The 15373-nt window shown below is 50.1% G+C and overlaps 1 protein-coding gene across 10 annotated transcripts in view; it reads right to left on the reverse strand.

The window, feature by feature from the left end:
• LOC147015062 (myocyte-specific enhancer factor 2C-like) overlaps positions 1–10219 on the reverse strand; it is a 108839-nt gene extending 98620 nt beyond the window's left edge. For 4 of the 10 annotated variants that reach the window (XR_015050211.1, XR_015050210.1, XM_085849436.1 and 1 more), the window contains exons 1-2: positions 10019–10218; positions 7336–7425 (exon numbers count right to left, since the gene is read on the reverse strand). Coding sequence is in view for 8 of the 10 variants with exons in the window: in XM_085849436.1 (XP_085705562.1) it covers positions 7336–7389 (54 nt within the window). In the remaining 2 variants the exon portion in view is untranslated. Of the gene's footprint in view, positions 1–7335; positions 7426–10018 lie in introns of all 10 variants that reach the window. The other 6 variants (XM_085849438.1, XM_085849434.1, XM_085849433.1 and 3 more) reach the window with 6 other exon arrangements.
• Between the last annotated feature and the right edge of the window lie 5154 nt (positions 10220–15373).

Below are 15373 nucleotides of genomic sequence, written 5' to 3' on the forward strand. Positions count from 1 at the left end.
AGCTTTTAGGACATGGGCAAGGACCAGCCCTGAGCTACTTTCTCCTCACAGGACATAGTCAGGCCCAAAAGTCTGCATAAACTTGAGCAGAATACAGTTGACTTCCATTTATACCTCTTTTCTCGACAATAATCACAATTCTTTCCATTCCTTGAACATTTTCAACCATTCTCCCTTGCTTCTATCAAGGGTTTCTACAACTTTTGGACTTTGGATGATTTTATTCACAGTTTAATTCATGATGTGACAAAAATAGCGGGTCAAAAGTTTGGGTTTTGGAACGGACCAATGGGGTATTGAAAGAAAGATTGAAAGGAGCAGAGTGGGGAGGGAAGACATCACACCGGAAAATACAAGCTAACGTCAACGCATGCCACCCCAAACCTTTAGACAAGGGGCAAAGGTCTACTTACAAACAGACTATTGAAATAACTCATCCTCGGGTCTCCGACGTGTCCATGCATGTCTGCTCTCTCCCTGGGGTACGGTTCCAATATCTTCACATTAAACACAGATGACCATGAAAATTGTAAATGCTTGATAAGTTAATCTCAGATGGAAGTGCAACTCTTGCTTCTCTTTATTTCTCGCAATGGCATCTGATGTTGAAAATTCCAGAGCGAGAAATGGATGTCATCGATACAACTGCACTGTGTGTATGAGCTGCCGACACTTGAGGCTTTCATGGCTGGAATTGGTGAATCTTCCAATCATCTTTGATTGTACTTGGTGGGTTTGGCAGCTTTAAACCGTAATGGCAACCACGATGAGTCATCTTTCCACTTCGCCACCTGTTTTTTTTTTTAAGACAAAATCTAAATTCTTGGCTAAATGAGGGGATAAAGGGGAATAAAGACAACGTTGGTACAGTGGGGAAAGAGTCCCTTTCAGCTCTCCTGCCAGTACGGAGCTGGGCCTATGAGAATGCTGGGAGAATCGGTATATGACGATCACATTATCAGTATTTATTACTCAGGTCTGGTAAGTTGGCCGTGTTGAGCAGACTCTGTGCCTCAAACACAGCACCAGGTAAAAACAGCCATTCCCGGGTCGAGTGGTTCGTTGCTGTCAGGGTCTGCCTATCTGTTTGTACCAGAGTCCTCACATCTCTCCCGAGTCTCATTTGTTGTCTGTGTGCACATCCTTACACGAGGGCATCGTTAAATAGATGGGACTAATGACAGGAAGTGAGTCTGGGATCACGCGAAACCCGGATGTGGATGTGAAAAAGGTGCCCCAACAATAATAATTACATCATTAACCTTTCTAATCCACCGAAGGAAACCATCACAAGAAATTACACAAAGTCTCGTTTTCGTAACAATATGCCAAGCGTAGATTCCCCCCAATCCGACACCCAGCATATTGCAATTGCAATAAGCAAACAAAAGTTCATGGCAGACAGATGTGCCATCTCAGCTTTTTCAAAAGCAGGTTGGATGGTCTAAACCTCGAGGTGTGCACACTCTCCTCAAAGCTGTCCAGCCTGGGTTCCAATCTTGACCCAGCGAAACTCTGTCATGCTGGTGTTTCACAGGCAGGGTGATTCATAAATGTATGCGCCGTCCCTTGGATGGATGTTACACTGGGCGACCTATCTGCCGGTACCACTTGGTGGATGATAACAATCCCAAGGTGTCCTTCATGAAGAGTAGGCGAGCTATCTCCGGCATCCTGAACAAATTCCAGATTCTTGCTCTTAACCTACATTTTCAAACATCAGGTGCCATGCAATGGTCAACAGATAAATAATTAATTACAAATTAATTATCGTTGGACTCCCACTCCAGCCCCTCGCCTTCTCATCCCCCACCCAAGTTAAGACTCCCCTAACCCCCACATGCCCAAAGCATTTAAGGCATCCAAGTGGGACTTACCACAATGACAGCACACCACCCCCTTTCCTCCTCCTCCAAAATAAATTAAAAACTACATTTCACTTGATACAGATATACCTGCTGCACTCGTATTGGCAGAGCACCACAAAAACAAAATGAGTAAGGTAGTTTCACTTATCCATGACAGCGCAATGCATTTTTATAAGCTTACGAAATCTAAATTTTGCTAGAACGAGCTGAGTTTCGTTAAAACGGGACTGTCCACCAAAGTCCCATTAATCATAATGTAATTTGTTATATCAAGAGTGACAAAAAAAAAAAAATGTTCCGGTTGTGGGAGTAGATGGAGGAATTTAATCGGAAAGTTAGGAATAAATAGAGTGGTTTGGTCCGTGGACATGCAGGAGACATCTCGATGTAATCAAGTCGGGAAACTGAGCTAAAGTGTTACGCGGCACCACACGGGGAGGTGGTGCAGTGTTAATTAGACGGATGAAGGATAAGTTCCCCCAGTATGTAATTGCCCCCCTATGACTTTTCCCCTGTATTTCTGTATTACAAACCAGCAATGATAGAGTTCACTTTCACAACAACCAGAACAAGCGAGCCAGGCGAGTGGAGCTGGCAGAAGCCCCACCTTCCCGTGTTCGGTGCGAGGAAGCCACGCCCCAGAGGTGGAACGGTTGTCCGGTGTGATGTCAAGGAGAGATAGAGAAGGGAGGAGGTTGGCTTGGTTGGACGAGCGGGGAGTAAGGGAAGCACACGGTTGAGAGAGAACGTAGCTAGGAGATGGCCTGTAAGAACAGGGCTTTACGGTTGGCTTTCTTTCGACGCATGAAGACGACATGATTCTCGTATTCGTGCTGAGGCGAATAGGTTCGCGTACTGAGCAAGACGCGAGCCATCGACTGTTCGGCTGAGCCGTGTAGTGTGTACGTTTCCGAGGAGGGAAGGAGAGCGTGCCTAGTGGCTTGATTACGGGGCCTCAGAAATCGTCTCGTCGTGTGGGCCATCGGTGTGAACTGACCGTTCCTCTCCTGCACCCAGTCTGGATATTCGCTCGTGAGAAAAAGCGACACGGCTGTTCGTGAGACCCGACGTCAAATACCGTCACCGAATTGCTTCTTGTGCGCATTTCACGCCGTGAGAGACGATGCAGTTTGATCGTCAAGTCCTAAAAGATCACTTCTGGACCCGAAGCTAAGTGCCAGAATAAAGGAAGGATTTTCTTTTATTTTGTTTCCCCTTGTCTGTATTTAAGTGTGTGTGGAGGAGCCTCAACTTTCGGTTTAATTTATCCCATGCTTATTATTACATTTTGCAATATCCCATTGTAAATATTTCCATCGTCATTAAATTCCCGCGTTTATTTTAAGTTGATGTGTCCGTGTATTTTTCGTGGGGTTAGAGTATAAACCCCCCTGTACTGTGTGTGCTTCCCTGTGCCTCCGTTGCTCCGCCAGTGCCACGCCCTGTCCCTCACGTGTGCATTATAATCTCTGAGAATCAACGTGTCCGCCTCCTAAGGAGAACCGCTCGGCTATCCGGGCTGGCGGTGTTGCCCGCCGGTCACCACAAATTGGAGTGGATCGGGGGGGGGGGGGTTAACGTTAACCGCCAGAACCGTCACAATAGCATTTGACCAAATAATGTGAAGTCGAGTTCACCTCAAGACAAAAATAATCGTGAAGCAATTTCAGCGACTTGGTGCAAGAACCTGTGGAGGACGTTTGGTTAGTCACAAAAAAAAAAAAAATCAAAGTACTTGGAGGTGAACAAGACAAAATTTGGTATGTAATAAAAAAGGCTCATATAATACCGAGGGTGCTGCTGAGTTGGATACTAACAAGAGCAAGTTGTTACAATTTGCCTGGGTACACCTTGCAAAACTCATCAATAATTATCCGCAGCACACGGTTGATCTTGTTACAGTCTCGAACTACCATGTCCGATTAGATAAAGAAAATAATAATAATAATCAGGTCAGGTATGGGAGCATTTGCCAGAACAGCGCGTCGCTGCGTTCACTTTCCGCTGGAACTCCAGGGGCCTCCGTCTGGCCATCCCCCAGGCAGATGCCAGGCCCATCCCCATCTCCTTGAGATGATGGTCAACGTGCTGTAACCACGAGGAACGTGGTCGGCCCACTGGCCACCTCCACTCATGAGACTCCCTCGCTGAGAGAATCTGGTGAGCAGGATCAGCGTCAGGAAAACGAGCCACATGTCCATACAGCCGCAACTGACGCTCACGGACTATGCAGGTAACAAATCTCATCCGAGTCTCTCTCAGCAACCGCACGTTGGACACAAAATCCGACCAGCGATAGCCAAGGATTCTCAGAAGAGACCTGGTACCAAAGGAATTAAGTCTCCGTCTCAGATCCTTGGTCAGGGTCCAAGTCTCGCACCCATAGAGCAAGACTGGAAGAACCAAGGACCTGAAGACTCGGACTTTCGTCCTCCTGCACAGGTACCGGCAGCGCCACACCCCATGATCCAGTGAATCCATGACTCCCCAGGCCCGACCCAGACGTCTATTGACCTCTGACTCGCAGCCAGCAGAGACATGAATATCACTGCCAAGGTAAGTGAATCTCTCCACGACCTCAACATCCTCACCACAAACAGACACAGACAGGACAGCAGCATCCAAGATGTCACCGAAAGCCTGGATCTTAGTTTTGACCCAAGAAACCCGTAATCCCAGCGGCTCCGACTCCTCATTCAGCACCTCGAGGGCCCCCAAAAGGATGTCTAAAGTCTACGCAAAGATGACTGCATCATCTGCAAAATCAAGGTCCGAGATCTTGACATTCCCAAACGATGCACCACAGCTTGATCTCTCCGACATCCTCCCTAAAATCCAGTCCATACAAGTGCTGAAAAGTGTGGGTGCAAGTACACACCCCTGACGAACTCCAGTAACAACTGGAAATAAGTCAGAGATGGTACGACCACACTTCACAGCACTCTCAGTACCAGAGTAGAATTCAGACATCAGATCGATCAGTTTTGGTGGCACCCCACGAAGACCAAGAATCCTCCAGAGGACATCCCGATTCACTGAATCGAACGCTTTACAGAGATCAACATAGGCTGCAAGCAGCCCCTGCCGAAACTCTCGTCTGCGTTCGGTGAGGACACGAAGGGCAAGGATACGGTCAATCGTTGACCTCTTTGGTGTAAAGCCTGACTGCTCTGGACGCTGGTGCTCAAGCAGATGGTGGCGAACCCTATCAAGAATTATCCGAGCAAAGACCTTGCCCGGCACTGAGAGCAGCGTCACCCCTCGGTCGTTGCTGCAGTCTTGGCGATCACCCTTCCCTTTCCAGAGAGGGACAACAAGGCCCCTCTTCCAGTCAGTTGGGATGATGCCTGTGTTCCAGGCAGAGCACAAAACTGCATGCAATGACACGAGTGCAGCATTTCCACCAGCCTTGAGAAGTTCAGCATGGATGCCACAGATCCCTGGAGCTTTACCCTGTTTCAACTGGTTCACCGCAGCCCGTGTTTCCACAAGCAAAGGTGGACCACAGTTGATCCGAGGGTCAGCAACAGGGATTGTAACACCCTTGACGTCCAACTCGACAGCTGGGGGATCAGCCTGGTACAACCGCTCAAAGTAACCAGCCCAGCGGGCCTTCACTTCAGACTCCTCTGTCAAGAGCCTACCACTCTCTGCTCGAACTGCAGTGCTCCGAGGGATGGGCTTGGATGAACGCAATGCGCGAATTCCCCTGTAAGCGGGACGAGAATCACCTGTCCACAGGTGATGCTCTACCCTCTCACAGATTCCTCGCACATAGGCCTCCTTGTCTACCCTCAGTGCACGTACAGTTTTACGCCTCAGCTCCCTGAACAGCTCAGCTCTGCCATTCAGCCTGGCCCTGCGACTCTGGTCAATGGTATCCAGTGTCCCTTGAGAGACAAAATTCTTCTTTGCCCTGCGGTGAGCTCCAAGGCATCCACCGGCAACATCAAGCACGGTGGTCTTGAAGGCGCTCCACAACTCTTCAGGACCCCCCAAAGCACCCAGACCCCCCAAGTGTCCACTCAGCCTGTTCGCAAACTCCTCAGCTACTCTCTCATCCCTGAGCTTGCCAACATCCAGCCTAGGCTGGGATGGTACCATTCTCCAGGATTTAAGGTGCAGCTTTAGAGTTGCTACAACAAGCCTGTGGTCAGTATTGAGGAACTGAGCACTCCAGTAGACCCAGCAGTTCTGGATCATCCTCCAACGACCGTCAATGAGGACATGGTCAATCTCCTTTGCCACACCGCCAGCGTTGGAATACCAAGTCCAGCGATGAGCTTGTGGGCGCTGAAACCATGAACCAGCCACCCTAAGTCCATGACTTCTTGCAAAGTCAAGGAACTTAGTGCTATTCTGGTTCATAGTTCCTGACCCATGGGGACCAACACACACCTCATAACCATCCCTATCAGTTCCAGTTGATGCATTGAAATCCCCCAAGACTAGAAGTGTATCTCGTCTGGGGCACTGATCAACCACAGACTCGAGCATGGCGTAGAATGCATCCTTCACGGTGAGATCACTCGCCTCAGTCGGAGCATAAACAGAGACCAGGGAAATGACACCTAAGGAGTGACGAATCCTTAATCTCATACGCTCGTTGACCGGTGTTACCTCAATTATCATTGGGGTCAGCTTATTGGACACAGCTACAGCAACTCCTTGGGTATGGTAACCATCAGAGCGACCAGACCAATAGTAGGTGTAACCACCCACCATTATCTCGCCGCAATCCGGTCTCCGAACCTCAGAGAGAGCTGCAATCCCGATGTCCAAACGCTTGAGCTCAGATGATAACAGAGACAGGTGATCATCCTCTCTTCGGGATAGGACATTCCAGGCACCCACCCGAAGGGACCGCCTCAGGTTAACCCAAGGAGACCGCCGTCTGGTGGACGACACCTCAGCACCACTCCGACACACTCTCCCGCAATCTGACCCAGGGATGTTACCCCGTGGTTTCCCTCCTATCAAAGCTTGGGGGTCCCGAAGGCTTTGCCCCAATCCCCTCATCCGGTGAGCTGACCTGCTAAGGGAAGCTGCACAGGAGGTACTCCCATGGAGTGGGTTTTCAGATTTTTTTTGCGTTTTGCAGAATGAAGGGTTTTACGGTGGCCGGAGTGCAAATCCTGCCACCAACCTCCTCATAAAAAAAGTAACCCAACTGCAGGAGGACGTCCGCAGACAGTTGGGCACTAGATATGGATGGCCGTTGGCTCACAAGGAGCTCCTCCGCCCTTTGACAGGTTTTGTTTTTAATCCTGCTGGGTGTCCATATCCAAACACCCTCCTCACCAGAAAACCTGGTGGGGGAGACGGTTTCGTCGCCGACAACCCGACCATGGAACAGGTTAGTACAGGTTTACATGGTACCTGTAGCAGGTCACAGATCGAACCTGATCTGACATAATAATAATAATGATACGGACTATTCATTTCCCATCTACAGACGGCAACATACCTGTCGGTTCCGCTCGTCTGTGATTCGAGCAATCTGAATCTTCTTTCGGCCCATGATGTCAGGTCCAGTTATACCTCAAGATGCGATGACCTGAAACCAGCAAAGAAACTTCTTCAATTGGAAACATCAACTATTCTTAACCCAATACTAGAACAACGCCGTTACCATGGGGATACACAAGGAACAAGTTATGGACGTGATGATGAAGCTGCTGCAAAAAGGATGTTCAAGTATTAACAAACAAACAAACAAACAATGAAGTGCATATGACACCGACACTGACAAACACATGCAACGTGCGTTACCACGTCACGCATAAGCATGCCTGAGCCACCATTCACACATGAACGTATGCACACACCGACACATGCCTGTACGAACGTGCAAACACTCACAGGGGCACATTGACGGGTGCCTGTACGTACGCAGACATGGACGGGCGGTTGTACATACGTGCACATGAACGTGCCCCTGTACAAAAGCGTGCATAGAGACGAGTGCCTGTACGAACGCATGCAGAGACGGGTCGCTGTATGAACGCGTGCATAGAGACGGGTGCCCGTGCGAACGCGTGCATAGAGACGGGTACCTGTACGAACGTGTGCATAGAGACGGGTACCTGTACGAACACTGCATAGAGACGGGTACCTGTACGAACGCGTGCATAGAGACGGGTCCCTGTACGAACACGTGCATAGAGACGAGTGCCTGTACGAACGCGTGCAGAGACGGGTCCCTGTACAAACGCGTGCATAGAGACGGGTCACTGTACGAACACGTGCATAGAGACGGGTACCTGTACGAACGCGTGCATAGAGACGGGTCTCTGTACGAACGCGTGCATAGAGACGGGTCCCTGTACGAACGCGTGCATAGAGACGGGTCCCTGTACGAACGCGTGCATAGAGACGGGTCCCTGTACGAACGCGTGCATAGAGACGCGTCCCTGTACGAACGCGTGCAAAGAGACGGGTGCCTGTACGAACTAGTGCATCGAGACGGGTGCCTGTACGAACGCGTGCATAGAGACGGGTACCTGTACGAACGTGTGCATAGAGACGGGTGCCTGTACGAACGTGTGCATAGAGACGGGTGCCTGTACGAACGCGTGCATAGAGACGGGTACCTGTACGAACGTGTGCATAGAGACGGGTGCCTGTACGAACGTGTGCATAGAGACGGGTACCTGTACGAACACTGCATAGAGACGGGTACCTGTACGAACGTGTGCATAGAGACGGGTCACTGTACGAACACGTGCATAGAGACGGGTACCTGTACGAACGCGTGCATAGAGACGGGTCTCTGTACGAACGCGTGCATAGAGACGGGTCCCTGTACGAACGCGTGCATAGAGACGGGTCCCTGTACGAACGCGTGCATAGAGACGGGTCCCTGTACGAACGCGTGCATAGAGACGCGTCCCTGTACGAACGCGTGCAAAGAGACGGGTGCCTGTACGAACTAGTGCATCGAGACGGGTGCCTGTACGAACGCGTGCATAGAGACGGGTACCTGTACGAACGTGTGCATAGAGACGGGTGCCTGTACGAACGTGTGCATAGAGACGGGTGCCTGTACGAACGCGTGCATAGAGACGGGTACCTGTACGAACGTGTGCATAGAGACGGGTGCCTGTACGAACGTGTGCATAGAGACGGGTACCTGTACGAACACTGCATAGAGACGGGTACCTGTACGAACACGTGCATAGAGACGAGTGCCTGTACGAACGCGTGCAGAGACGGGTCCCTGTACGAACGCGTGCATAGAGACGGGTCACTGTACGAACACGTGCATAGAGACGGGTACCTGTACGAACGCGTGCATAGAGACGGGTCTCTGTACGAACGCGTGCATAGAGACGGGTCCCTGTACGAACGCGTGCATAGAGACGGGTCCCTGTACGAACGCGTGCATAGAGACGGGTCCCTGTACGAACGCGTGCATAGAGACGGGTCCCTGTACGAACGCGTGCATAGAGACGGGTGCCTGTACGAACGCGTGCATAGAGACGGGTACCTGTACGAACGCGTGCATAGAGACGGGTACCTGTACGAACGTGTGCATAGAGACGGGTGCCTGTACGAACGCGTGCATAGAGACGGGTGCCTGTACGAACGCGTGCATAGAGACGGGTACCTGTACGAACGTGTGCATAGAGACGGGTGCCTGTACGAACGTGTGCATAGAGACGGGTGCCTGTACGAACGCGTGCATAGAGACGGGTACCTGTACGAACGTGTGCATAGAGACGCGTCCCTGTACGAACGTGTGCATAGAGACGGGTGCCTGTACGAACGCGTGCATAGAGACGGGTCCCTGTACGAACCGATGGGTGCACGTGGATGATTGCCATCGGACGGGCGGCTCAACATATGTGTGAAAATGGACGGAGGGCTGTACGTACGCACACACACACACACACACATGGACGTGTCCCTGTACGAAGCGCGTACATGGACTGGCGCTGGCGCCTGTACGTAAACGGACGAGCGGCCGTACCGACGGGCACACACACGTTCGTACGTGTACAAAAAAACAACAATGCCGAACGTTTTCATCGTGTGCACGGACAGAGGCAGCTCCGCGTCCGGAGAGACGTGCACATCGACAAGATGGACAAGTTGAAGGACACATTTGGTGAACAACACAAAATGAAAGATCCGCCGGACAAACTGACAGCGAGTTAGACACACAGGCCTCGCTCACGAAGATCCTCGCCTCGCCTTGCGCAGGCCTCGATCGTCCCTTCCCCGCGGTGCTCGTGGTGTGTCCCACGAGTTTATGATTTTACCGTCTTGGCCGCCGCACAATCACCGATCGGTCGCGTTTCGCTTCTCTCTTTCTGTGAATATTTACCCCTCAGCCCCTCACCCCTCCCTTAATTTCCTCTCTCCCCCCCCCTCCCGCCACCTTCCTTGCTCCGCCATGGCAACCGCTGGCACCACACCGCCTTGTAACCCTCCGCCATCATGTACGTCCTCCGGCGGGTAAACGGGACGTCATAAGGATTTGGCGCTTTTCTCTGAGGAATGCAACTTGCTCTTGATGAAACGCATCAAGTTATACATTCCTTTTGAATGTTTATTTGCGCAAACAACGCCGCACTCTTTCGTGTCAAACAGGCCGCGTTCCCTGACGTTTTGGCAACGGCCGAGTGCTGACGTCAATGGAAAAGGCGTTGAGCAAATTAGATGCGTGACGTCACGCGCCTCGACGTGTCGTCAACCTTGCCTTGTTGTCGTTGTTGTTGTTGTTGTTTTTGTTTTTTGGTAGTGGAAGGGTGGGTGGGGGGTTCGAGAAGTCAAAATGTATGTTTCTTCAACTAATGTATCCGAAGAACGCGTCGAGAGCAGACCACACTCAGGGAACCGGGGTTTCCTCCCACACTCGAAAGGGAGGTGACTTCCGGGTCGCGCTCCACAACTCGGGAATGGGGTCCGTGGGTCATGCTCCACACCACGATGGGATCAGTGAACATCACGCTCACCAAAATCAAATTTATTACTCAAAATCCACCGGTAATCACAACAACAAATAAAAACGTTCAACTCGACAATTCATAGAACGCCTTAACCCAAAGCTGATACCTGTTCTACAATGTTCAACTATATATATATATATATATATATATATATATATATATATATATATATATATATATATATATACATACATATATATAATATATACATATATATAATATATATATATATATATACACACTTCAACTTAAATAAAATAAAGGTTTTAAAGACTGCTTATAAAAAAAAAACATTTATTCAGTTTACAGCCGTTGATGCACCGTCTTTTACACCGCATAAAATGTGTTCTTCGCTCTTGTTGTTAATTGTGTCTTTTATGACATCCTGAAAACAGCAAGTTTCTGTTTGGAATAATTTTTACTCACGAAATCTTTATTGATGACTTCCGTCGTGTGTGTGCGTGTGTGTGTGTGTGTGTGTGTGTGTGTGTGTGTGTGTGTGTGTGTGTGTGTGTGTGTGTGTGTGTGTGTGTGTGTGTGTGTGTGTGTGTGTGTGTGTGTGTGTGTGTGTGTGTGTTTATTTGCAGGTACGATAACTCGAGAACGGAAGAAACTACCAATGTCAAATTACACCACGTGATTCAGGAGGGTGATGTCATGCGATGATTAGATTTTGGTCAAAATCGGTCAAAGGTCAAGGTCACAGTGAGGTCAAACATTCGATTTTTGATGGTTTGGTACAGAATCATCGGAGAAACTTCTGGTTTGCGTCGCTACCTTCTCGAGAGACAGCTTTTATTCGACAAGGTCAGAGGTCAAGTTGACGATTTCATAAGTACTAGTCCATGACTGCTTGTTTATTATTACAGCGTGTGCACTGTATACAATTGCACCGAGTTTGAAATGTCCCCGGCATCGTCTACCACATCTCCAGTGGGTCTGGTGTCCCCTGTCCCCCCCCCCCCCCACGTGCCTCAAGACAGCCAATGACGGCCGTCCGGTAGATGCAGTGCGTAACCTCGATGGAAATGGCGACAATTGACGGAAATATCCGAGTATTTCAATGGGAATTTGTGAAACCAATGTGTTATATATGTGAAAACCATTTAATTTATTGCTTGACAGAAAAAAACCAAGAAACGCTCCCCTCTCATGTACGAACAAACGAAAGACGTCATTTCCGTCCACCATGGCATTTCGCGCCGAACGCAGAAAGCTAAGTTCTTCTTATGCCATCATTCTCTTTAATATTAGCCATAAACAAGTGTTTCGTCATGCATTAGTAGTTGAAATTTACTTACAATCATTTTGTGGCATCCTGCCACGCTGTATCAAACGATTTCATTCCTTCTGTTGTATATAAAGGTGCTTATCACAATAATAACAAGATTTTTACATTTCAAATATTAAGTACTGTTGCGAATTCGCGCCCGCTGGCGTGCGAACGGCCACATCACTCGAATCGCGACTGCGTCGCCCACCGGACGGACAATTCAGTAGTGACCCTCCGGGAACTATCGCCCGGAGCCAGTTACGGGTGGGCCTTTCGACCTCACCACAATCATGCCAATCGGCCACCCGCGTAGGATAGGGTTGTTCGCCAAACTCGACCTACCTAAGTACCCACGCGGATGGTAAACCGGGCGATCGTACCTCGCCGCAGGTCGACTCTGGACACGAACCACTTAAGCGGTCCGTTCCTTGCTACAGTGATAAGCGAGCGATGTTATCGTCGGCCTCGACGGTTCCGATTAATTATCAGGCATATTAAGCCCACTCCGAACCCTTTACGTGAAGCAGGATGGAGGGTCAATAAAGAAAAGATGAAGCGAAACGGGAAAACAGTTCACACAAAGCACATTTATTTCCCGGCACACGGAAAGCACATATACACAGCCAAACAGTCAAAATGCACATATAGCAACCAAAACAAAAGCAACAACAACGCAGAGTTACTACCGACTACGCGCACACACGGCAACACTTATACAGTTCTACTTTACAGACGGCGCCAAAACACATTTACTCAAAAGCAAAGGAAAGAAGCCACTCTCATAGACAAGGGGGCAGACAGGCCTGTAGGCCAATTGGGCGCATGACCTGGAGGAGCGGCCAGGTCCGCGAGACCGGGGCGGGGGGGTCCTACCCGCGTCCGCGTGACGCGTTGGCGGACGAGCCGCAGATGTGGCCGCGTGGCTGTGCCCCGACTCCGTGCTCCTTGGTGGGTCTCGTTGGCACGACGTTTGGAGTGGGGTGGGAACGGGGCCCCCTTTTTGCACTATCTCAGCGCGGGGGAAAGGGAGAATTGTTGATGCCCTGGGGGAGGGAGATGGCTGGCTTGGGTCCCGCGACGAGCGATCCCACACCGCGGCCTCGTCGCCGACCGCCGTCCTTATCGCCTCGGACCCGAGCTCCTTTGCCTCTTCCCGCAATTCTTCTCAGCCGACTCCAGAACCCAACTCGAAGACACACTGATCACTTCCCCACCCGACTCGACTCACTCCGCCACCTGACTCGACCGACTTCATTCGCCTTGCGCTCCCTTCTTATAGGCCGGCAGGAGCAGTTAATATGCAAATATCTGGATCAGGATGACCTCCGGGGCAGAGCCACGCTCGCCCATTGGTCGGAGGAAAGGGGGCGTGAATCTTACCTGATCCTAGAATTTGCATATATCGATTTCCTGCAGACGCGCCTGGAGGCGGGGCCAAGCCACTCCGCGCTTGCTAATTGGACGGAGGGGAAGTGGGCGTGTAGCGTTGCTGATCCGAATTTTCCCTCGGGAAGGCCGCTATTTGCGCTCGCGGCTCGGTGCGTTCGGCACCAATCGCCGAACGGGCCCGAGACAACCCAACGCTCAGTGTTCACAGGTGGTGCGGGAATGGCCATAGAAGGAGAGAGGTGAAGGTGGTGGAGGGTTTTCGTTGGTGGTTTGATAGTTATGGTGCCGTTTGGGAATGGCGGTGATGCGATGATGTGGGATTGAGTTGTGAAGGTGAAGGTCATGGCTGTTAGCGTTGTTGTTGTTGTCCGAGGGTTGGAGCGTGGTTGCAGTTGGTGACGATGGCTGGCGTGGTGGTTGGTGTGTGATGGCGGTTGAGACGTGGTTGGTTCAAAATAAAGATAGAACAGAAAAACGGCTATCTCAAAGCGTCACAGCCCGGATGAATCGCATAAATTCCCTCTATACAACGGGTTTGGGGCTAACTACACATGGACTTAGAGATATCTCACCTACGGGCCCTGAATGGTGGTTTGCGAATTTCCACAGCCGTAACACTACGCTTTTTAATTGTTTTTCAACTGAAAAAGCATAAATTGCATATTTTAACATCAGTGTACTCATTTGATTCACCACACACGCTGTATTGAAGGATTTCACTTGTTGTGTTTGACTGTCACACACACGCAGACACAATTGCTTCACTGCACATTCGGAACGAGATTCTGTACAATTTACCAAATTTAGAGCCAAAGTAGACAAAACTGCAGGTTCGTGTTCTTGAGATGTAGTATCAGCAGTTCATGCGAATGCCTGCAGACATGGGGGCACCAGGGCGTGGTTAAGGAGGGTCATGTGACCCACCCATGTTCCGGTGCTGTGCCAGTGTCCTGATTAAATCTGTTGTTCCCACTTCAGAGTCTTCGTCCCTATTTTTTGAGTACATTAGAGTGGCGACGAGGATGTCTTCGTGCATCGGCATATTGCAAGAATACACAGTGGGGGATGATTGGGAAGACAATACCGATCGTCTGAAGCAGTACTTCGTGGCAAACAAAATGGACTCCGATGAGGATGCTGAAAAGGCTGCGGGCTGTGAAGTGCATTACAGAAACGCATAGTGGCGTATTCTGTAGTGCTTCAGCGGTTGGCAGTTCTGACAGAGTTTGATTCTATGACCGACGAGGATTCAACACTGCTCTTACAGGGCTTGTCCGTGTGTATCACAAGTATCTGAATACTGATTTTGCATCAGAGTTCCGTCAGTTCGTTTGCTGGTAGAAAAACAAACTGCCCTCAAGTTCCCCCTCAACAGGGTGTACACAGCATATGTTTGTGCTGCCGCACACCACGGGAGTTAATGCAGCCTTTCCAAACACTGAAGTGGCTTTCCGAATATACTTAGCACTGATGGTCACCAATTGTTCAGGAGAACGCTCATTTTCGCAGCTAAAGAGAATCAAAGATGTGAAGCGTTCTACCATGCATCAACAGCGCCTTGGTGCATTGGCCCTTTTGTGCATTGAAAGTGATTTGCTCCGAGAACTGGACCTCAGTTCCCTAATTGAAGAGTTTGCAGTTGTAAAAGCGCGCAAGGTTGCAATCTAAGGTTTAGTAAACTGTAAAGCAAAGGGCCAAATCAGTACATGTTTTGTCATGCATATATCCATACTGTTGCGGATCCGGAGTGGCGGGAATCTGACCCGGTCCTAGGTGCCAGCCTCGCCACCGCAGTCTCAGGGAGCCTATAACGCCGGCCGGCTCGGCACAGGCCTCGGGTCACGCGTCTTCAATCGCGATACCAATGTAATCCTGTACCTTACCAGTTG

Source organism: Eptatretus burgeri, chromosome 12 (genome assembly GCF_056783735.1).
Source record: "Eptatretus burgeri isolate ZD-2024b chromosome 12, Ebu_testis_v1, whole genome shotgun sequence".
NCBI lineage: Eukaryota > Metazoa > Chordata > Myxini > Myxiniformes > Myxinidae > Eptatretus > Eptatretus burgeri.